This window comes from Trematomus bernacchii, unplaced genomic scaffold (assembly GCF_902827165.1).
Source record: "Trematomus bernacchii unplaced genomic scaffold, fTreBer1.1, whole genome shotgun sequence".
NCBI lineage: Eukaryota > Metazoa > Chordata > Actinopteri > Perciformes > Nototheniidae > Trematomus > Trematomus bernacchii.
The window spans coordinates 8,466,586-8,491,445 of record NW_022988050.1 but is presented as its reverse complement, the minus strand read 5'-3'; the positions used below and the strand labels follow the sequence as shown (position 1 = coordinate 8,491,445).

The 24,860-nt window shown below is 38.4% G+C and overlaps 2 protein-coding genes across 2 annotated transcripts; one reads left to right on the top strand and one right to left on the bottom strand.

The window, feature by feature from the left end:
* Positions 1–3,371: 3,371 nt before the first annotated feature.
* Positions 3,372–8,454, bottom strand: tbata (thymus, brain and testes associated). The gene is made up of 8 exons (XM_034119013.1): positions 8,358–8,454; positions 6,913–7,083; positions 6,719–6,807; positions 6,385–6,525; positions 6,023–6,104; positions 4,676–4,841; positions 4,556–4,596; positions 3,372–3,463 (listed from the first exon to the last, which is right to left on the bottom strand). Exons 1-8 carry the CDS (start codon positions 8,452–8,454, stop codon positions 3,372–3,374), a joined length of 879 nt encoding a protein of 292 aa, XP_033974904.1.
* A 5,291-nt stretch (positions 8,455–13,745) lies between these two features.
* Positions 13,746–24,805, top strand: LOC117473756 (pyroglutamylated RF-amide peptide receptor). Its single transcript, XM_034119553.1, has 6 exons — positions 13,746–14,112; positions 16,586–16,744; positions 17,429–17,490; positions 18,949–19,184; positions 21,322–21,419; positions 22,697–24,805. The coding sequence occupies exons 1-6, from the start codon at positions 13,746–13,748 to the stop codon at positions 23,089–23,091; spliced, it is 1,317 nt and encodes a 438-aa protein (XP_033975444.1). The 3' UTR covers positions 23,092–24,805.
* Positions 24,806–24,860: the final 55 nt, after the last annotated feature.

Sequence of the window (24,860 nt, the reverse complement as noted above, 5' to 3'; positions counted from 1 at the left end):
AGAATCTGTAGCTGTAGCAGCTTTGGGAGGTGCATCGAGTTTAATGTTAGCATGCTGACATGATCATGATGACAATGCTAACATTCTTATTTTAGGTTCAACATAAAAACAAGTTGGCATTTAATGTGTTTATCAAAATAATGTTATAGTGAAAATGTTGACGTAGTTGCACTAGGAAAGGTCACATTAGTCAAAAGTTATTACATTTCAACCTCTTTGATGTAATGATTATTCTCTTTCCATTTAGTAGTTGTTGAGATGATTCAGTGTGGAGCAGGGTTGTTGCCAACACCAGAAATAAAACATAATTGGGTTGTTTTCAACCTCTACAAACATCCCTATCGGATGAAGCACAATATGTTTTGTAACTGATTGCAAAATGTCGAATTGGGTTTAATTGGTTTTCAAATATAATTGGAATTTAAAAGTCATAAAACACCTCTCCAATCTTCCCTTTTAGTTTTGTCCCTGAAAGACCCAGATAATTGTTGGAGTGGTCATTGACTATATTTAAGATACCATTTAAAAGTGGTATCTTACCTCACATATCACTTTTGGTTCATTTATATAAAAGCCAAAGTGTTTGGGGAAGCAGGAGTCATTTTTGAACTTGTTTACATGATCAGGATTTGCGTATTTCTAATTAAAACGTCAGACTTTTTGCATAATTTGCTATGAAGCATCAAGATTCTCTTTTAGATATAGTCTTGTGAGATGTGATCATTTTTTGTTATTCTTACAGACTCCTGTGGTTTATGCTGGGTCCCTGGGAAGTGTTAGTGTGGTTCAGTGTTCAGTGTTGAAGTGATTCATTTATATATTATATTATATTATCTAATTTTGAAGGATCTGAACATATTTACATAGTGACTATGAGCGACCCCAGACAAAGAGTTGGAGTGTATGCATGGAGTCTTAAATCAGATCCTGTTCAGGTTGTTTCTTGAAATAAATCTTTTGGTATTTTACGCATTAAAGGTGGGGTAGGTAATTTTGGAGAAACCGGCTCGAGTGTGCTAGAATTTGAAAATACACAGCCGGAAAAAATCTGCCACTTCCTTACAGAGCCCCTCCTCCAACACACACAAACGCGCACATGACCAATGAGGGCACGAGATAAGTTTGTGCACAGATGGAAGGCTGACAGGCAGGTAGGCCATCCAGTTATTTTAGCCGGGCCGGCTAAAATGATTGGTCGTGCTTTTTACAGTACTACGGCTTCCACAGATGAAATTATTTTATGGATTTTTTGTCAAAGCACTTAAGATATTCATTGCTATCGGGATGTTAAGAGCATTCCATGGAATATAACAAAAAGTGTATCTCGAGCCGGTTTCTCAAACGTACCTACCCCACCTTTAAGTGCATTACGCATGTGATATAAGAGGCATATTACTCATGTGCTGGCTGCCTGTTTCTGAACTGAAACAGTTTTTTTATTTTATGTTCCAGATATTTGACAGTCTGTTGAAAACAGCAGCTTTGTTAAATATGTCATGTTTATGTTTGGTTTCACTATAAAACAGTTTTGGTATTATTATTATTATTATAATATTGCTATTGAAATTCCTATTACTGTCAAGATACCTTATTAAATGATGGTATCTAACCTCTGGACTAACCTTTTGATGTGGCTTTTGAGTTAATGAGCTCTACCATTTTCAACTTGTATTTAATCAAATGTGTTTTGAGGGAAAAGTAATGCTGCTCAGACGACATTATTTGAATTGAAGTCAGTCAGTTGTTCGACACTTTGTTGTCAAATATCGAAACAACTACAGGATACTTTACCATGAGCTTTTCTAGATTGATTAAGTGATACATTGATTTGCCATCAGGAGTGCTATGTTAATCATTTGGTTCTGCTATAAACAACACCGTAGGGCTGGGTTTACCCGTCCCTCTGACAGACCCACGCTCCCACAGAGCTTTAGCGGTCCCTCCATGTGTTGTTTAGTCAACCACACTGTCACAACTATTTTTGTGCAAGAGAGGGGAAATAAGTGGTATAATTTTGTTCTTGGCTATCACACAAGAAAATAAAGCTTATGTTTTATCGAGCCTCGCCTTTTATCACATTTGCATGATTAAACCCTCTGGTTTTGAGTGACAGGATCCACTTAATAATAATTCAGGTACTCCGTGTTCTCAACTCCAATTTGCACCAGGAATGATGGCAATTACACACCCAGGGTTATGTGTTGCCAAATCCGGCCATGAGCTTGAAGGCTTTAGCACCTGGTGACATCCACTGTCCATCCAAGTCCTGAGTGCTTATTTAAAGGCCCAATTGTTGAATACGGCTCTGGGCACTTGGACTGAACATTTAAATACTCTAATAGATTATATAAAACTTTTAACAAATGCAAAGGCTTTAAATATTTTACCCAAAATGGAAAGGACTGAGAGAGAAGAGGCAAATTGCACCTTCGTCATACAGAATGATGCCGATATGGGCCATGCTATATTTATGAATTTAAGTTAAACTCATTTTTTAGACTAACTCTGTCTTCAAAGTCATATAAGTAGGCCCTTGGGCACCAGTGTTATCAACCCTTTACAGAGGAGGGAAGCTAATCTTGTCTGCTGGTCATTTAATGCAGTTAGTAAGGCTGGCTAATACACCAACCGCCAACAGCACCATTTGGTGCTAAGTATGTTGCATTTTAGGAACTTAGGGGACTTTCTCTGACTAAGGTGAAACGATGCGTGTATTGTGTTCCTTTTTTCACACTTAAAGTCAGGAATATACTTACTATCAACGTTCAAGTTTTATATCCCTACACTCAACAGGTTACACTTGATCCACCTGACAACTGATATGTAATTAAAACAAATCAAACCTACAGCATTATGTAATACTATCTCCCCTATCGTACAGTATATTCGTTATTCATTTGTAAAAGAAGTCTGAAACTGAGAAACATCAGCAAAACAAAAACAAATACGCAAAGGAAAACATCATTCACCAAGAGAACACTAAACAAGCTAACCACTCAATTCTCATAATAATGAAACCATAATACAGAACACTACAATAAAAGATTGAGAAAACAAAAACTATACTGCGTTCTGAAGTGGATGATCTTGAAAATTATTCTCAGTATTACCAGAGGATGATATACAATTATGAAACATCCTCCACAGTACTATGTTACACTATCCTTCCTATTGTACAGTATGTTGTATAATTAAATTACAAAATAAATCTGGAGAACTCATTACATTGTCCATGGTTTCAAGTAACAAAGCAAAAATGAAAAAAGAGAGCCTATTATATATTTTTCCATGAACATAAAAACAAGGAAACCAATCAATACTCATTATAAGGAAACCAGAATTAAGTTATCAGTACGGTGAAAATCAGGAAACTAAACACTCCCTCTGTGCTCAAGTGGAGGATCTTGAAGATTATTTTGAGTTTCAGCGTGGACTTCAAGGACCTCTGCTTCTCCAATCCTCTCTGGAAAATAATATTTAAGTCAACAGTCACACAAAGCCAGTATTTTCATTAACCACATCTGTTCTCTTTAGAAATAAAAGAAAAAAGGGTATAGAATACAGAAAACTACTGAATGTTGCAATACTGTAAAATCACAGTTTTCTATCATATTGTCAAGCGCATTTCCTTTAATATTGTATTTAAATAGCATACTTAACAGTCTTCTGTTAAAAAATGTAATATTCTAAGAAGTACGAATCATGGAAGACACAAAAGACAATTTCAGTGGAGGATAATTGCACTTTTCAAACAGGAACATTTGAAAAAGGAGGACTTTAATGACTTCCAGGACCCCCTGCAGTGCCTGTAAGATGACTGCCACTGAGGCCCCGCTCACACGGGACTGTTTGCGTTTATGCACAGTATGCGTATTCAAAAAAGTCTTCCGTTCACATGCATTTGTTTCATTTAACGTGTCTGGTCAAACGAGGCCGCTGGAAACGCTGTAGTACATATGCCGGGACTGTAAGTGGCGCTGTAACTTCCGCCAAAATACACCAAAAGCCGCGAAGAAGAGCAGCCCGAGCAGCCCCGCTGCAATGTTGCCATGGCTACCCTTCTGTTTAAGCCCCGCGGTGTATTTAGCAACATGTAGTTCATGTAATTCTCCATGTCCACTTGTTGCTGATGGTTGTATCGCTATTTTTTCAGGAAATATTCGTATAGAGGTGATTACACGGACTCGGTTGACCCCCCAGAGCGTTTCGTTTGCAAATCTATCCACCTTGGGACCCGTTATCGTTTGTGGGGTCAGTTTCTATCGGCCTCGTGTAAATAATAGGGCTATACGCACGCGAAACTATGCAGATACAAGCAGTTTTCTCCTCGTGTAAACGGCGCCTGAGTCTATGTTTCATCAGAGTAGAGAAAGAACTGTAATTTAATGCAGGGACACACACAAACTCAGTTGGTGGTTCAGCTTTATTGAAAGGTGAAGCATATGGCAGGACACATGCATTAAGAAGACTACAGCGGATAGGAGAGAGAGTAGAAGAAAATGTTCCGGTACAATATATCACAACAACCTATGAAAAATAATAAGAAAGTAGTCACCTGGTTTCTCCACGCTGAAGGCTTGGTTCCTTCTGTATGAGCTGTGGAAGTGAATAAACAATGTTACACATGCTGAGCTTTGAAAGAAATAACCACCAGAACCTTTGAGATCCTCCTGACCTCGTTCTCTGAGGTTTTCTCCACGACTGATCACACGATGGACCGTACACCACCGGAGATGCACCAGGATGAAAAGCCTGGAGCTGCTGGAAGCTCCTTTGTGGGTGGGCCGAGAGGTCGACTCCGTCCAGAGCCTGCCTGATCATCCCCATCACCAGGTCCTTCTCTGAGGGTACGCCACATCACATAATGCCAGGAAATATCCATTGAGAGGTTTAGTGACTCTTCCATCAGCAGAGCAATTAAACACTCTATTGTGGTTAATGTAATTTACTGTGTTAACTCATGAATACAAATTAAAGTGGACCTATTATGCTATATTTGAAAAATATGTTGTAGGGCCATACCTATACAAAACATGTCTGTGAAGTTTTTTGCTTAAAATACCAAACAGATCACCCATTGTAGCCATGCCTCATACCCCTCTATTCCAGCCCTGTTCCAAAAAGGCTGATTCTGTGACCGTAGCTTTAAACGGAACAGCTGCTGCTAGCCACGCCCCTTTGTAGCATCACGCAGCTTTCCCCTGCTAAGAGAGTTTTCTACCGGGAGAAACTCAGCTAAGCGCTGCCGTGATTAAATGCCATATTATGTTCCAAACCACTTCAAGCATTATTTCTGAAACAGTATGGAGCTCATAGGTTTCTCTCTCGCAGGGTTTACTGCAAGGACATTACGTTACACATATTCTCTCCAGTACAGTGTTAGCTCTGAGTGTTAGCGATGCTTGCTAATGTAAAAACAGACCATATTACTCCCAAAATACGCTGCGCATTGTTTCTGATACAGCACATAGCTTGACATGTTCTTTCTTAAGTGTTTACCGCTAGAACAGTGCCATTATATGTATTATAACAAGTGCCTCCTGCAGACATCCTTCTGAATACACAGACACACAGCTGCGAGAGGGGATTCAGCTAGACTACTTTATACGGAGCCAAATCCTGGATCTGCTCGTTTGCACCCCCGTTTTCTTATTTTTTTTTTAGAGATGTGGGTAAGGAGGAAAAGAGAGAGGGTTGTATTTTCTGAAACTTTGTGAGTCTCCTTACACACCGGGGACACATATTTATGTATAAAAGACATCAAAAAGTGCATTTTGAATAATAGGTCCCCTTTAAGTTAAAATACAGTAATAATTGGCAAAGACAAAGATTATCTTCAAAAACATTATACACTTTTTTAAGATTACATTCAAATGTAGATCCACAACTTAATTAACTGAGTGCATCATTACACACTGTAGATATGCCCTTATCTACTAATCTGCTAATTTGACCTTTTAAACAAATATATGTAAAATATGATCAATTTACTTGTAGTGTACAGACTACTAAGCATTTGTACCTCTTTGTCCTGCAAGCAGAAGCCACTGCTGGACCGTGGACAGGGAGTCTGTCTGCAGGATCTGACAGAGCAGCTCAAACACCTGAAACAGAGCAGTAGCACTATCACAACATTACTTTGCAAACCACATCATTTTATATTCAAGTGATTACTAGTGATTTTCTCACAAGCCAGGTAACAAGCCTGTGTTCGGAGCTATTTTCTAACAACCTTGGCCTAAGGCTATGTGCTATAACTATTATCTATGGTTTTGGATACCTCCTTTTGATCTGTGGCTAACTCTACTTCTCCCAGAGGAAATGACACTTTTTTGTGGAAAAAACTGTTGAACATCAAGGAAGAACATCAAGGAAGTATTTCACCATGAGTTCTTGATCATGGAGAGGCTGAGGATACATCAGGCGCTGGGAATGGGTTCTGCGTTGGTAAGAGTTAGTGGATGGAGGGACAATTCTCCCGGTTTCAGCTGAATATTGGGTCTTTCGGCGGACAAATTCTTCCTCCTGCATCAAAATCATCCAAGCTCTTCACCGGAAACATCAAATACCAATGCTTGACCAATTATAATATGGCATTGGTTGAGCTTATTGAAGTGTTAGCTTGAAACAAATCATAATTTTCTGAAGAAGATGAAATCATGCAGTGTGTTCAAAAGTGTTGAGTGCCAGATTACAACAATAACAGCAATACACGTACAGGTTTTTTGTCTTTTCCCGCTTCGGAAGACAAGCTGACTTTTGCAGCAAGGTCTTTAAGTTCATCCCTCCAGGCCTCTGAAAATTGTGCTGTGAAAAAAAGGGGGAAATTATTGGAGCTAAATTGTAATCTTTGAAGGCAGAGCTTTTTGAACAGTAATGAGAAAATGTAGGTGGCGTGTGTGAGTGAAATACCTGATTTGATTTTGTTACTACTGATTCCATTAAGGTTGTTTGCGAGTGGAAAATCAAGTGATGGACCAGTGGCTTTCTTGAAGACGTGGCTTTTGAGAAGTGGATGAGGAAATAATGATGAGGTGACAAACCAATCATCTCTCACCATGCAAACAGGTCTACCATTGAGTCCTGTGGGAAAGAGAGAGGCACAATATTCACAGTTCACACACACGACGTACACGTAAAGTGCTTCAAAAGTGTGGGACTATCAAAGGCAACTCCCTGCTGAGAGTTTTGACTTCATAAGGACCTCAGGGATTAAACCCACTCTCTGGAAATAATGCACTCAACTCTTTCATGTACCATATCACTATCTATATGATAAGTTTATATACAGTGCCCATGCAGCATTTCATATACAGTGTAAGTAACCTAAACATCAGGCAAATCAGAATAAGGACAACATTGTTAATGTAAAATTAAGTTATTAGCTCTGATAAATGTGTTTTTGAATATTTATAAAATAGGTGATGTGAGAGTTACCACAGTTATCGGATTGCAAAGCAAAGAAAAATGCTAATTGGGAGAAGTGGAACAACACATATGTAACACCTTTTTATACCCTTTTTTAAAGGGGATGACATATTCTCAGCAGCTGGTCTATCTGTGTGTTCAGTGGGTTTATCAGAGTATGGAGCCTCGATGTCTACATCTACATTCAAAGTTCCAGGTAAATCAGTTCTAATTACTTTGTTACACTCTTATATTAATTCCTTTTTTAGGTTTTTTTTTTGTAAAACATTTGAAAATTCATTGAATAGACTGGCTTGAAATTCAGTTCGGAAATCCATAGTAACCAAATGATTAATCCTACCGACTTTGTTCCTTTATGCCACCAGCAGGTCGACATTTCTGGTTGTTAGTGTAATATTTGTGAACTTTCATTATGCATCACCATCAGGTCAAATATTACATTTGTCATAAAGTCTACTTATTATTTTTAAAACTAATGATATTCCCATGACTCATGACTCAGCCTAGCTTTGTGTTTAGTGCTTATAAACAAATGTCAACTGCTAAAAATGCTAAAGTAAGCAGCTTTAATAACAAACGACTCTTCATTCGGGCACAGATTACTAATAGGTGTCAGGAGAATACCATAATATGCTACATAATAGCATAATTGCTGAATTGAATTGTGCATTATGATAATGTACACATAAACACAGTTCCTATAAATTGTAAATTGTCTTTCCTTTATCCAATTTGAAGAACCTAGATTGGAACAGGAGCGATCTGCTGACTTTATTCAGGTTACTCAGGCAAATAACAATTTATTTTCAAAACACCAACTGATGTCCGTTCTGCACAAATGAGAAAACTCATATGGCAAAGCATGATTCGACCTCCAAATAAATAGCTGTAAGAAGAAAGAAATCATAAAGCACATGCATCACGCTCACCTTGAATATGTCTGACCCTGTGTGGATGAGGGTTGTGACGGGAGAAGAATGAGTGATGACTCAAAGCACCAAAGTGCGGACTGCTTTTTGTCAGCATCTTGGTGAATTCAGGAGTAAATGACACCTGATTTGTTTGACTGCGGCTCCTTTCTCCTGTCGTCCCACAGGAGTCTGTTCTCTGTGCCATCGACATATCTTGAAAGGACAGCTGGAAGTTTTGTCTAAATCTGTCTTTAGTGCTGAAAACTAAAACCTAACTAGACACTCACATTTAATTTGCTCCAAAGACAATTTTGCATTTAGAATTAGACCAAGACATTTTGTTTTTTGTGTTCTACCAGGTTGAAGTAATTATATTTTTAGAAGAAAATACATTTGAATAATCACTTTACCTCAGAAAACATCCTGCAGCTCGAAACCTTTGGTGTTTCATGAACTGTGTTGCTTTTGTTGCTAAGAAACCCTAAACAAAAGACAATGGCACAATGGGAAACAGGCATTCCAGTTCATTTAAACTGGTTTTTCAAACGCAAAGCAGCAGAAATCAACTATTATGTGATAGTTAATTAAATAAACATATATTCGATTAAAGCCTACTGTAGCTGTCAATGTGAACTTCCTGATTGAGTCACCTAACACCTCACAATGCTACTGTATGTGTAAATTAACCCGTTTTGTGCTGCAAATATTGTGGCTTATGAATGTGAATGTTGGTGTAAATGTACTTTGATGAACCTGATGATTAATTCCACTAATGATAATGCTGCGTCTCGCTTGTGTCATTCATAGTTCTCAGTTACTCAGTAGATAATTGTAAAATGTTGATTCTTTACTTTTTATGAGGCAAGCTGTACTGTATCGCAATATATATGATTATTTTCTATCAATTTATGATCCAAAGCAGTTGGAGTTAATTATTTTTTTTCCCCTGGAGAGTGTCTGCATGCTTTTTTCTGAGTAAATAGGATCTGAAAAGTAAGGGGCTTAACTAAGAGTGAAAACGAACAATGATTTAGTTTTTTTCAAACCACATGTTGGACTGACTGTTGAGAAGAATTGATACGGCCTATCCAAAACAATGAATCACTTGGCTAAAGGGAGTTGATAAATGCCAGACAGCAACAATGTTTGAATCATACCAGATACATGGAGCAAGAACTCCTCCACATCCGCTGGGAAATAATGTTGACTGGAGTTCTGAGAACAATTTGCTGCTGGTGATAGCAGCAGATCTTAACATTGAAATATGTAAAATGTTATTTATGCTCCTGGGTTTGACTATACATTAGGAAAACATCAAGACTGCTGATTGTTTTTCCTTGCATAAAAACAATAAAAATGAATATAAAATGACAGTTTATGCCAAGTAAACATTTGGGAAGAGTGCCTCTCATGGTCTTGTTGTTACAGCAGTTACCAAGCAACCAATGTGAGTTTGTTGTCAAGAAAATGTTGGACTTTAATTGCACTGTTGGGCAACTTTCTGTTTTCAAACATTATCAAAAATATTTGTGTCTAAAACTCGAATAAAAAATGGAATTATAATCTGAGACGCTGTGGGCCCGATGGTGACCTAAACGCAAAGGCTTACAATCTAATAAATACTGTGTTGGTTATTTGTGAACATTAGTAGTCATAAGTAATCTGAATCTGATCTTTTGTGTTACGAGATATGATTTTACAGGGCAAACAATAATAACAGTTAGAGGCTGTGATATGTGTAAATAATAAATGATAGTTTTACTAAAGCAAGCTTTGTCTTAAAGCAATCATGGTCAAAATAATTGTGCATGGTTCTGACTCAACCTTGCATAGTTTTGATTAAAAAAAAGTCTGATAGCCGGGGTCTTCCCCAAAGTAATATAAAGTTGACCCTGTGTATTCCAGCTGTTTTGCTGCATACTCTGTAACTGATCAATACCAAAGTTCTATCGCCTTTGGGACTGTTTACTACTCTGTTGTTTTTATTTTTTAGACATGCTATTACATCAGTTTGGTCCTGGGCTCTTCAACTATTGGATGGATTGCTATGAAATTGGCCACAGGCATTCATATTTCCCTCGGGAGGAATTAATAATTGGTGTCCCGATAACCTTTCACAGAGCTAAAAATACACACAGACACCGAAAATAGGATTGGTAGATTTTGACCACATAGCCCAAATCCCACTAAAATGTATCTATAGACAGCTGAATGAGCTCATCAGTTTTCTCTTGTAGCGAGAGAACATTTTGTGATTTCCCTGCAGTTCTGTCTAAATGAAACACAATACATTCAAACAAGGTTGAATGATTTTGGGCTCATCAGTCTCCGTGATCCATTTTTCTTTTACCCAGTTCTCTAAAGCCACATCTGCAAAATGTTATGTGTTTCTTACTTTTAACTAAATTGCTGTCAAATTTAGGAAACGGCAAGATTGACAGCAATAGGAAAAGCCAGGGATCACAAAGGTATTATTCTCTATGATCATGAATGAAGCCACCGAGCCTTTCAGTCTAAAGGGGTCTTTCAAAAGACTAACATTGGCAAAGAACTGTAAGCACTTAACACCATTGATTTTCTCCATTCACAATTCAATCCAATTTATTATGCCATAGTTAAGAATAAGCCTTAACATTAAACCGTGTTGTTTAAAATGAGTGTAATCTGACAACAGATTATGAGCCTTTTGGGTTGCAGGTACTTTAAGGCTAATTTGAAAGCTTTACTTTCTATCAAAGAGTAATCTTTTTTTGCCCCCCTAATTTCGGTGCCCTTGCTCGTCCACACCCATCTTTAAACTCAGCCTTCATTTTGATCTTGATAAAACAAAAATAAATATGAACCTGGAAATGTTTTCAAAATGGTAGAACCTGCTGCAGTAGGTGTCTCCAGGTCGACATTTTCCCATGAGGACACACAATCTGTCATGGGTGGTTATAAAGTTTGGCACACTGTGTCGACAATCTGATATCTGTAATTTACATGTAGCCTACGCTGAGGCGAAATGAGGAGTATTACGGTGGGAAGGTGACGAGACAGGGGCAGGAAACTCAGCAGTTGGGGGTGGGGATGAATGATAGAAGAGGCTTTTATGCAGATTGATCGTACAGAACCAGTTACATGGGGGGGGGGGGTGGAGCAGAGGATGGAGCAGTTCCCACCATGTAACAACGCCTTGATGACCTCTCACACAATATGTTTATACAGCATAGATTGAAATCAGAGGCAGCATAAAAATACCATCACATTGCTCAATTTTAAACTAAGTGTTAGCAGAGTAAGCTCAACGTTCCTTGCTGTTAGCATCCAAATAAATCAATAAGTGTTGCGGAGAAATCAGCAGTACTTCATTCAACGAGCACTCCCATTGGAGGCGTGGCTTTATTTTTTTAACTTTAACCTTGCCTGTTATTGGCTGTCAGCCATGCACAACAAAATCACAACACAAATTGGTAGCACATTTACATGAATGTTAAAGGTGGGGTAGGTCATTTTGGAGAAACCAGCTCGAGATCGCTAGAATTTGAAAATACACAGCCGGAAAAAATCTGCCACTTCCTTACAGAGCCCCTCCTCCAACACACACGAATGCGCACATGACCAATGAGGGCACGAGATAAGTTTGTGCCCCGATGGAAGGCTGACAGGCAGGTAGGCCATCCAGTTATTTTATTTATTTTATAAATAAAATTTATAATAAATAAAAATAAAAAATGATTGGTCGTGCTTTTTACAGTACTACGGCTTCCACAGATGACATTTTTTTTATGGATTTTTTGTCAAAGCACTTAAGATATTTATTGCTATCGGGATGTTAAGAGCATTCCATGGAATATAACAAAAAGTGTATCTCGAGCCGGTTTCTCAAACTTACCTACCCCACCTTTAACACTACGTTTTTAAGAAAGGTTGAGTTACATGAATGTGCATCTAGATTAAAAAAAATGCAAATAACGTGGTGTCACTGGAAAGTGCACTGTAGAAATAATGCTCTACTGCAACCTATAACTGTATTGAAACAAATTGTACAATATGTAAAAGCTTTGGACATCAAACAAATTATGCTGAGAGCATTAACTCGGGTTAACATTTTGTTGTGACATTTTGTTTAAAAAAAAATGTGATCATTAAAGATATTTTTGGTTGTAGGGGTTTTAAACAGCACATTTGGGGATTTTCTAGTGCATTTTAAATTATTCCGCTGTAATATTGTTCTTTTTTTTCATTTCACACTGCTGAGGACATCTTCTATTGCATCATTGGTAAATTGTGCTCTACATTTTTGTTTTTACTTTTGTATTTGTTTCTTGTTTCCTGTTTTCTATTTCTGAATAATTTCTTAAAAGCTTTCTGGGAGGAAATGTATAATTTGGTTCTTATTACAGGACAAGTCTTTTAGAAAGATTTGGTGGTTCATTTCTAGAGGAATTTCCTTGAAATAAAATCAAATGTAAACCTAATTAAATATTCATTATTTGCAACCATTTTCTTTGTATGGTGTTTGCCAGAAAACAATGTAACGACTGCATGTCCAGCTGTCCTGAAGCGCTGACAAAAGACTGGTTGCATCCGCTTGTATAATAACACTTAATGAAGTGGAAATATATAACAATTTAATCCTGTCTCTTTTTGAAACCTAATTAGTGCAAAGCTAATTTTTTTCCCCTAGGGAAATGAGGATATGGCCCCTTAATTAGAGAAGAAATATATGATGACAAAGAAGTAAAATAATTACATTTTATCTGCAGACTCACTATATGTTAAGCTGGGACCCACAGATGGTCATGTGACTGTGTCCCACATTGGAAACACACATCATTTTAAGTGTGTGTTTCATTGTTCATTTGTAAGAGAAATACTGTGCTATTTCCAGCTGAAAAGTGAACCAATTGGACTATAAAGCATCAAAATTGCCCCATGTCTACACCATGTTTTTCATTTGGATTTATTATAGCTCTGCAATAAAGGTGTTTGTAAAGTGTAATGGTTTCTTTTTTTATTACACAGGATATTGTTTACATGGTTATAACATGTCTTGTTGTATACATTGAAAGACTGTATCACCCACAATGTGCCTTGTTCACGCCAATACAGCCTATTTTTTTTTAAATTGCATTTATAGTAAACAGTGAAATAACATTTTAATGATTTGCATAATGCATTTCCCGTTTGTGTACCATAAAAAGATTCAACGCTAAAAGTAATCATATCATTACCGACCATAAAGGATCATATTCACACACACACACACACACACACACACACACAGAGCCACAGCAGCATGTGGAGCTAGGATGAAGGAGGCAGCTTCCGGACGGGTTAATGAAAAGCTTTCGGCTGTGCACCATCAGTGTTTTTTTTTCCTGCCTTGAAGCAAGTTGTTCTCGGGGTTGATGAAGACTAAGAATGGCCGCATCTTCAACAGATTCCGGGCAGGGCTCCACCAAGATAACTCCAGAAGTTTTGCAGGAGATGCTCCAGCTGTACAACATGAGTCGCCAGGAGTTTATCAACACTTACAACATCCAGCCGCTCGTTTACATCCCAGAGTTACCGTACAGCGCCAAGACCACCTTTGTGATCATGTACATGCTCATCTTCCTGCTGGCTCTGGCTGGGAATAGTTTGGTGATCTACATAGTTTTGAAGAAGCGTGCGATCCAGACTGCCACGGATATTTTCATCTGTTCTCTGGCGGTCAGCGACCTGCTCATCACTTTCTTCTGCATCCCTTTCACTTTGCTGCAGAACATCTCCTCTGAATGGTTCGGAGGTGAGTTGGAAAACTTTCACACTTTTAAACACAATGATGATAATTAGAGTAGCCTAATTAAGACGCATCAGACCAATAAGCGTATTCACTCTTGGAAATCAACTTAATTGAAAGTGGACGAATGCACCATCAGGTCTTACAAAGGTGCACCTGCGTCGCAAATTAGCTGGATTTGAATGGAAACCAAACACAGCAGCACGCGTGTTACATAGTAGCCTAACAAACAGAGTAAATCGAGCTAATTGCTTTGGTCAGTACCACAGGCTCAGATCCCTTGGAGGAATGGAGCTGGCCACAGCAGGAGATAATGGATTTAGATGACAAATTATGTGTCTTCAAGGATAAAAGAGAAATACATAAAAACAGACAATGTAGGTGACTATTTAGCCCAGGAACTGTGGAAGTGATGTGGAAGATATATTCAAACAGGTGGGAACTGAAGTAACTCAGTACATTAACTCGCTTCCATTTTATGCTACTTTGTACTTCTACTCCACTACTATTCAGAGGTAAATCATGTACTTTTACTCCACTACATTTATTTTGTACCTTTAGTTACTTTACAGCTTTGGATTCATAATGTGAAATACAATTTTAAAAAGACTTTAGTTACACCTGGAGTAAATTCACAAGCTACCCCGCAGTATACAAAGTCATTAAAACTATAGCTGCACCTTTACATGCTTTGATAAGACTGAAGGTGCTGTCACAGTACAGTCCAATACATTGTTGCTGACAATAAACAACACTTCTCCGACAGCATTGACCTAAAATATTTGATTCATAACACCTGGGGATTATCAGATTACAGATGTAATATATGTTCTCAATTGGATTTCATTACATTTTACAGTTGGCATTATGTGATACCAACAAGAACCCTTTATCGAAGTCTACACTGTAAAATATTACCATGATTTCACAATATTTAGCTGTAATATTTTACATTAAATTACTGTTTTACCACTTTACAGTCTTACATGTAATGTTTACAATATAATACTGTAATTTTGAATTTCACAGTTAAATCAATGCAGGCACAGTTAATTACTGTAAATGTACAGGATAAATTATTACCAGGATTTCACAACATGTTACTGTATTATTTCATAGTAAAATACTGTATTCAGACCATCCTCTGTGATATCACAACAAATTACGTGATTTTCTTGCTTTTATCGCTCTTGCTTGGCTTTAAATACTAATTTCTTTCTTTGGTGCAGGTTTTTACTTAAATTGAAAGGGGCACCGCTGCATGTGCCTTAAAATAAACGATGCAACATATAAATCTATGTAAAATTGAAATTGTTGTCTTGGCTTATTGTTTTCAGGTGCTTCCTGGGACGGGCTTGAAAGCCAAAAAGAGGCATGGCAATTTAAACCCCCATGTCAGCACATTCTTCAGAAAAATTGTTGACTTTGAGTGGATGTCTGTGTAGACAAGTGCTCCCCTCCTTGTTTTCTGCACCTGGTCTGCCCCTGGCTCCGCCTCTGCCCAGGTGTTCCCTCCTGCTGTTTGTTCCTTTTGGCCAGTCCTCCAGACCTCTTTTTGCTGATTATCAATAAATGCTCATTACCAAGTACCGGTTATTGCGTGTATTCTTTCATGTTGCGGGTCTCAGTACGAGCCACTACCGCGGAGTAGAGGTTGGGGCCGTAACAACATGTCCAAGACACTGTGAAATGTACTTTGCACTTCAGTGGAGTAGTAAAAAGTTAAAATGGGCATTTTCTTTGTTTTTCTTTGTTAATTGAGCTGATTGAATTGTGTAGTTATGGTAAAATCCCATAACTAGTCAAATTTACAATATATTATCGTATTATTTACATTTTTATATTTACCGTAAATTACTGGCTACTGTGTTGCATTACTTCTACAGTAAAAGTGTGAAAATACAGGTAATTACTGTAATTTAGGTACAGCAAGGTACCATAATACCACAGCTCTGTACTGCTACATCACAGTAATTCCATGGGCATGGCAACTGTAAAGTCACAGTATTTAGTTGTACTTTTATTCTAATTTACTGTAAAATATCTACAGTAAATTACTGTGAAATATTTACAGTCAATTACTGTGAAATCCATGCAAATAGTAGCCAGTAATTTACTGTAATTTTACAGCCAAACATTTTACAGTGTAGAGACATTGAGCGTATCATAGCAATAGTAGGCCAGCTCAAAGCATGTGCTCCCATTAAAATGCATTCACAATTAGTTGTGAATGGTGAATCACTGTAGACATAAGATGTGGGTCTTACTACAGTGCACAGTTTCTCCTGGGTTTCTGCTCAGAGCTTCATTATCGAAGGCAAATATGTGTGTTCAAGATACGATCGTTGTGTAATTCCATCGAGACCCAACAGGAAGATGAAAAGATCGAGGGGGAGCTCGCCTCAAGTCTCTGATCAAACAACACCACACAATGTTTTTGGCTGCTTCACTCAACCTCATGTCTGTTTCTTTCTTGCAGGTGTTCTGGTTTGCAAGACAGTTCCCTTTGTACAGACTACAGCCATAGTGACAGGCATCCTCACTATGACCTGTATTGCCATTGAGAGATACCAGGGCATTGTCTTCCCGCTGAAAATGAGGAGACAGTACTCATCCAAAAGAGCAAACAAGATGCTAGGTATGCTATGTGTGCACGGCTGCCGTATTGTGCTTTATTGATTGGATGTTTGTGTGTGTTCAGACACCCTTTTCTGTCAGTAAGAAAAAGGCTGCCATTATTTCAAAGAGAGTGTGTTAACCCAACATGCCCTAAGCTAAATTGGATGATCCAACTTTCTGGCATGGGGTTTGAAATAGAGACGTTAAGACTTTACCCAAAAAAACAAGCAAGGAAAATGTATCCAAACAAAACCCAGAACATTTCTCTAGTGCAGTTGGATTAACCTGTTCTAGCTTTTATCCCTGGCAAGGAGGGGGCAGTGAAGCAACAGACAAGAAATGACACAACAACAACAGAAAGTTTGGAAAGCGCTGCTGAAAATCCTTGATTACAACAGTAACACATAATTAAAAACGGTTTTTTAAGGGCTTATATTTCAGATAAATGATTAACAAAACACTGAAATTATGTCAACTCACACAGTTTTCTATTTGGAAACAAAGTAATGTGGAAGATTCTTTCAGTTGGCAGCGTGACAATTGCATGAAAGAGGAACTAAACTTAGAGTACAGCATCTGTGGCTAATGTTATGTGTTGCTCTCCTTGAACCCCTCACAGTATCAAAATGTTGAAATATTGAAAAAGAAATGTATATGCTGATTGCATCTTTTTCTAAATGTTTAATTTTTCTGTATCCCACAGGACTGGTATGGCTCGCTTCAGTAATTGTGGGTTCACCAATGCTGTTTGTGCAACAGCTAGAGGTAAGTGGGTGGCACTCAAAGCAATCTATCACAAAATGTAACCTTTGTATTTTTTCAAAAAATGGCAAAAAGAACAGCAATCATGATGACTGTCCTCTCCAGCACCACAGATGCTTTGCTTATGCAGACCGAAACACATAAAAAAAGACACCTATTGATTGTGATTAACTTTTTAAGCTGAGCTGCAGTTTTTTACTAATTTAAAACACTAACTGCTCTAATCTTTCAGGCATACAATTAATACTGTACATGACAAGACGTATTAACATGCAGTGGGAGCTGTATCCGCCCGTGACCTGCACCCTTCACCGTTATTTAACTTTCGGGTGGAAGTTTAATTCTTAATCGTTAGTTTTTCCCAGTGAAACTTTGTTTATTGATTTATTCAGAATTTTGGCGTGGGCACTCCTTTGTACTAAAGTGATATCTGTCTGAATTATTGCCATGCATGTTCTCTTGTTTCTCGAGGTTAAAACAGTAGTAAAGGCCAGTACGGTGGGATGATCCTTATGTGGGTGTTAGGATTGTTCTGCCAACTTCTTGCAGCTTCTCTGCAGCAGCATCATCTGTGGATTGTTATCCGACTATGGACATTATGCGCAAATTGACTGCCAAAATAATATCAAACCGATTAAAAAAAAATATATATCAGAAACTCATAGTTGAGTAGCTACTAAATATTTATTTTTATTATATGGTATGATTAATTTGACTAAACTAAAGTTGTGTACATCAGTCTGTGTACATCAGTCGTGTAATATTACAAGTTCTTATATGATAGTCTTATAGGGATATTAAACAAGGACATGCTCGAATGTGGTCTTTCCATTTTTACTTTGATTTATCTTATTTTAAGTTAATAATGATACATATTATCTTAGTCCCATAAAGGATAGAGTAGGAATATTACGTTGATAATATAAAAGTTTCAACATTTGAGAACTACAGTAGTGTTTTGATACTTGTGACAATTTCTGCACTGGGTTTACGAGGTATTGTTCTTATTATATTGTTCAGTGACATGGGAAGAGCAACAAAGCTCTGCCCCTATTCTGTCAGTAGAAAGAATACCTTAATACCTTAGGGAAGCCGATCAAAGCCGATCAAAGCCCCTTCAATAAAAAGGTTTTCAGCTGCTCTGCTCAGGACAGCTGGAGGATTAGCAGTGACTGCTGTCAGTAGAGAATTGGGCACTTCAAAATTGAGAAATGATGGTGTGAAAAACAGTAAGAAAATGAATATGTAATATGTAAATACAAATGTAAAACAGCAATCTAAGAGTTACCACCTACATACCATCCTGTCAGTCAGATCAACTCTATCTGCCTCGCCGACGGTTCGGGACACACCAAATTGAGTTTCGGCGACAGGGCACGCTTCGTCGTCCGACTAACGAAGACGGCCGATTTCGGCCTGGTGTGTCAGGGGCTTAACAGCCTTTCTTCCTCTGTCTCAAAGGTGAAGTATGACTTCCTGTATGATCACTACCACGTGTGCTGTCAGGAGAGTTGGCGCTCTCACACTCACAGGCAGGTGTACACCACCTTCATCATGGTAGCGCTGTTCCTGCTCCCGTTGGCGGCCATGCTTTTCCTCTACACGCGTATTGGCATCGAATTGTGGATCCGCAAGAGGGTCGGCGATTCCTCCGTCCTCAACACCATGAACCACAGGGAGATGGTTAAGATGGCAAGGTGGGTGTTAAGTTAAAAACATTGTACTTTTGGTTATTCAAATGTCGGACATTTTGAGTGTAAAAGAGCTCAGAGGAAATTATGGAATTATTATTTTAAGACTCTGTTGAATACTCAATTCCAAATGGTCAATTCGGACATTATACTATGTATAACAGACCGTTGCTATGGATGCTCTGACCATAGACTCTGAAGGACCACGTCCAATCATATCGTACCATACCCCATAAAGCAGTTTGAGGAGTTTTTTCAAACCTGAACTTTAATACATGGAGAGCATGATCGTTTGGATTCATGGTTAAAGGAAAAAGTGTACCCAGTAAATGAAAGATTAACAGAACAAGAACAGCACTGAAAAAATCAGAAGAGGAAGAAATTCCCATGGTTGAAGGCGTCAGGCATGAAGTAAAAAGTTAACTGATCTGTTGCCAGTTTTAAAAGGTTTTTTATCCCTTTGCCCTCCTGACACTAAAGCTGTTTACCTCCAGCTACTAAAAGTAAACCAACAGCTCCTGACCAGAGAAGCAGGGTGGTTCTCTATGGGGCCAGGCTGTCTGGCTTCCAATGTGAAACACAAATGACAGCGTGAAGAGCACAGCTGTCTCAGTCTTCACAGGCTGGTAATGTCTGTGACCCGGCAGGCTGTGAGATGTGATGGCAGCCAGAGGAGCTTCTGGGCTCCGAGCATTAAAGGAGTCAAAATAATAGTTTCTTTAGTAAGTAGCCGTGTTAGAAGCAGGGTTATGTACAGTACGCCAGACATTATTTTGATATAGACACCCCAAAGGGTACATCGATGGCTATTACCATGCTGTAATATATCTTAGTATTTAAGTTTACAAGCATCTTTTTGTTCATTCAATTTGTTGCTAATATTTAACCATTTTAAACCACTCAAAAATTGGTTAAAATGGTCATAAATTCCTCCAAAAGATACAAAATAATACACTTAGACCTTGAGGAACACCGTAGAAAGTTCATGCTATGGTTTGGTTCATTTTTCAGCAATTAGAAGGAAAACATTTCTGCTCTGGAAAGTTTTAAGAAAGCTACTTATTTTCATTATTCATATATGACAGCCATTTATCCTCTGAATGCAGTTTGAGGTTGTGAAATCGATGCTGTGATTTCCCCAGAGGTACACACACAGGTCATTCAATAGATTAAGGTACAAAAAGATCATTAGCCTTAAAAGCGGAGACTGCTACAAAGAGTATCTGTCTGTGGCTCTGGTAAAGACAGATTGGGCATGCCTGGGGTTCTTTTGGATGTTAAGGAAAATATACATGTTGTGGGTTGTTACCAACTAATGTTTACAACCAGTAGTAAATCAAGAAGGAGCAAAATTGTCAAGGTGGATCGATTGGTGTTTAAATGATCCTGTTGCCTACCAAAAGTCCTTATAACTCAGTCTACGGAAACTTGAAGTAGGGAAAGATTGTGATGATGCTGAATAAATGATGGTTATGTTTAGGGAAGAAGAAGAAAGTCAAACACGGACACTCTGTACATCCATTGCTACTTTATAATGTTCTACTAAGTGTAGAGTAAACATCTTTAGTTTTAGACTGTTGGAACCAATTTTAATGATGGGAATGTTCTGGATATGACAAACAGGGATTTAAAATGTCACATGTTAGCACGTTAATGTCAACAGGTAAAGGGCAACACACACATACTGTACACAGCATCTTGGCATTAAAGTCAAAACAGCAAATGTGGTTTGTAATGAAAGTCCACTTTTAACTCAAAAACGTGTTTTGCTTCTTTGCTGGAAGTTTAACAGTAGAAAGTTATGTATGTTCACGTTCACCTGCTGAAAGAGGAACATTTCTGCTTTTTTTACTTTGAAGACTCAATATGATGTGGACAATTGGAACCTCAGGGGCATAAACATCGGATATGGACTCTCCAATGGCGTAGAACATATCTGAAATGAAAAATGAAAAACAAATTGCATATATGAATGGGTGTCATTTAGAGATTGCTGCGGGTTATTCAGGTGCCAGGGTCCTTACATTTTACATGCTGATCAGTGGCGCATTTTAATGGAAGAGTGCTGTTATAGGTGTAAGTCATTTTACTTCAATTATTTCTTGCTGTAACAAGTCAACATGTCTGCTGTGATTTTCTGCAGGAAAAAGAAACGAGCGGTAAAAATGATGATCACCATCGTCCTGCTTTTCACCATTTGCTGGGCCCCATTCCACACGGTCCACATGTTGTTTGAATACAGTGAGTAGGACGTTTCAATGTGAAAAGGAAATAGGAACAAAAATAACTTAAAGGTCACCTATTATGCAAAATCCACTTTTCTATGTCTTTTATACATAAACACGTGTCCCCTCTGTGTAAAGAGATTCTGAATGTTTCAGGAACAAAGATTGGCTCTCTTTTTGTCCTGATCCATTTATATAAAAACCTGTCTGCAAATGAGCTGATCTAGGGCTGCACGATATTGGAAAAAACTGACATTGCGATTTCCCCCCCCCCCCCTGCGATATATATTACGATATGAAAACATACAGGAATTGAAGAAAATACCGTTTTTTTCCCCGCAAACCATCCTTTCTTGAACTTTAATGCTACTGTATACAATTGGTATTTTTTTAACTATATTTAACCGGATGAAGGATTTTAGTGACGGACGTCTGGATCTTAAGTTATCAGAGCAACAAGCTGAGCTAGCTCGGTTAGCAGCGCCGAACTGTCCTGGAGAAACACATGAAACCACTTTATTCAGTGTTTTTACCTTTAATCACGGGGTCCGTTTGCTTTGGAGATTTGATTGTGGTTTGCTGTGCATGCAGAGCCTGCATGTCACTCACTCAAGTACCCCTGACATGAGAGCCGCACAAGTTTTCCTTTTGTAGCAAGCAGCAAAATAATTGTAACATGACGTGTTTGAGTTAATTTGCCTCGCAAGTCCTAAAAAAATTAATTAAAAAAATCGCACGTCCACGCGATGTGAATATCGCGCATGTGCATATCGCGATTATCGTCACGACACGATATATCGTGCAGCCCTAAGCTGATCACATTTTGGCCACTTTATGATGTCATAACGATTTGTTGGCTTGTGTAACCATTAGCCAATAACCAACCAAGGTAACACCCCCCACCTTATCACCCGAATCCCCTCCTAGAGCACCATTGTGTTCTTTTCAACCAAATATCTCTCAGAGGGGCGTGGGGAGCAGAGTCCTGCACGGGTCTGATTTTTAAGACCCGATCCCGCCCCGCACCCGCGACGTGCAATACCGAACCCGCCCTGCTACCCGCACATATTGCCAATTAGTTCCGCAAACCGACCCGACCCATCGGCACAAGATCCGCAAACCGACCCGAACCCGCATATCCTAGGAGCAGTGAAAACATGCAATTATTAACACACGCAGTTGCTATAATATATTGATGAAAAACAGTATAATAGGGGACCTTTAAATGCAAATCCTATCTGTCTGTGAAGCTTTACAGTTTGTGTTCAACCATGTCTGTGTTTCATTCACCAGATGACTTGGAGAACAAATATGATGGAGTTACAGTCAGTATGATACTCGCCATCGTTCAGGCCATGGGGTTCTTCAACAGCTTCAACAACCCCATCGTGTACGCCTTCATGAACGAGAACTTCAAGAAGAGCTGCGTCTCCACCCTGTCCCACTGCATCAGGAAGCCTGACCAGCAGATCGCAGCGGCGGCGCCTAAACTGACCGTGCAGTTCATCAAACCTCAGAGCAGAGAAGCCTTCCTGAGGACAGATGAAGGCGATAGCTCCAAGCAGAACTCTGCAGCGAAAGGACCTTCAAGTTCCTCTCTTGGAGAGAGCTTGATGGAAATAATCGGGGAAAAGGTCTCTACCATCCAAACAGATCTCCCGGCAAACGACTCCTCTCAAGTCAAATGAGAACTGGCTCAAAGTTCTGGTGAGCGACCGTTGAACACCATCCTGTTGGCTGTAAATCAACCAGCTGGGGATGAGTCAGATGTGGTTTCATGCCTCACAGTTTTGGTTCGAAGACCCAAAAAAGTCCAATAGCTTGGGAAAGGTGCAAGAGGCAATAGAATATTATTTTTGTTGTGGTGGAGAAAAAGCAGGACGGAATACCAATGACAGCATTTTTGCGATAAAGAGGACTGTCCTTGGAGCCATCCGTACCAGCGGTCTGACAATGAAATTGTCATTTATTTTGTAAATAGAGGTAAATGTCTAAAGTCTGCAGGAAATTCATCCCCTCTTAGTGGGAACTTATTCAGTGATATGTTGGAGGGAACTGTTGAGAAAACGGCAAATAAAGCACACTCACTTTACTGAGCCATATGCCTTTTAGGCAGGATGATCAGAGACACTGCTCTCACTTATCTTTCAGTTGAACAATTTATAATTTCATGTAATGTAATGTTCTCCTACAATGAGCAGTTGGGGTCAATAGACAGCCCTTGTACAGTTCTATTTAAAAGTGGCCCTTAATCACCATTAAGGATTTAGTCAGCCATAACGTGTTATAGTTAATTGGAGAATAAAACAGATGTATTTATATGTGCATTGAAATTGTGCAACCTTATACGACACGTATTTAATTTGATCAGAATCTCCTTCTATTGTTTTATGTCTTGTCCTTGTATGTTTCTTTGTAAAGCGACATTGAGGTTATGAAAGGCGCTATATCAATTCAAGTTATTATTATTATTATTATCACTTTATACAATTTTTTAGAACAAATTCAAACAAAAAGCATAAATAATATGCCCTGAAAGGATTGCTGCATTACACACACAAGGGACACAATTAGTTTTTATGTTGTTTGCTCAATGGTGCTGTGGAATATTTTTGTATTGTTGATATATAAATGTAACTTAAGTGAATGTTATCACTTTGGTGCATCTCCAAAGTTAGCTAGACGTCCTGTGATGATTTGTTTGGTAACAACAGCTTGGCTTTTAGCTTCTATACAGGGCTCTATGCAGATTGTCTTATTAAAGCTGTCGCTTTGTTTTTAAATGCAGATCGCTAGACTAGAATGCCAGTAGCTTTAGTTCATGGCTTGTGTCACACAAGTCCTTGAACAACTGTGTCAGTGGCATTTTATACCGTGTGCTCAGTCTCTTATGCAAGAAACTAATTTATTAGATGACTTATTGTAACTTGTTTCTTTCTTTGCGGCATAAATAAAAATGGGGTATTTTAAATAAAGGACTGTATGAACATGACTTGAGTAGGGAGGGGGTGAACCCTAATGTTTCACTGTTTAATAAACCAAGGCATTCCCCGGGGCAATTAGTATTTTGAATTGTATTTGTTGTGACATTTCGACATACTACACTACAATATTTTTGCTGATATTTTTGAAATAGTATACCATTACTTTTTTTCCCCGACATACAATACAAGGTTATTTTTCCCTGAAATGTTCAACATACTGCAACATAATGATTTTTTCTAATATTTTTGACACATACTATAGACTTTTTTCCGAAATACTATACTTCTACTATATATTTCAGACATACAAATAAATTAAAAAAAATTATATTTGAAACTTTGTAAACAAACATCGAGTCAATGTCCGGTAATGATCTGACCTCACCGAACCTCACAGGGTTAAAACAGTGTCTTGAAACGTTATGTTACTAGCTTTAGAAATCGATTGGAAACTATTCCTGATCACTTGATCC

Coding starts and splice junctions, on each gene's coding strand:
- tbata (XM_034119013.1), bottom strand. CDS start 8,454: ATGCTGACAAAAAGCAGTCCGCACTTTGGTGCTTTGAGTCATCACTCA. Junction 6,105..6,384: donor TCCATGATCAAGAACTCATG/GTGAAATACTTC, acceptor GCTCTGTTTCAG/GTGTTTGAGCTGCTCTGTCA. Junction 3,464..4,555: donor CTTCAGCGTGGAGAAACCAG/GTGACTACTTTC, acceptor ATTATTTTCCAG/AGAGGATTGGAGAAGCAGAG.
- LOC117473756 (XM_034119553.1), top strand. CDS start 13,746: ATGGCCGCATCTTCAACAGATTCCGGGCAGGGCTCCACCAAGATAACT. Junction 16,745..17,428: donor AAGAGCAAACAAGATGCTAG/GTATGCTATGTG, acceptor TGTATCCCACAG/GACTGGTATGGCTCGCTTCA. Junction 19,185..21,321: donor GAGATGGTTAAGATGGCAAG/GTGGGTGTTAAG, acceptor GATTTTCTGCAG/GAAAAAGAAACGAGCGGTAA.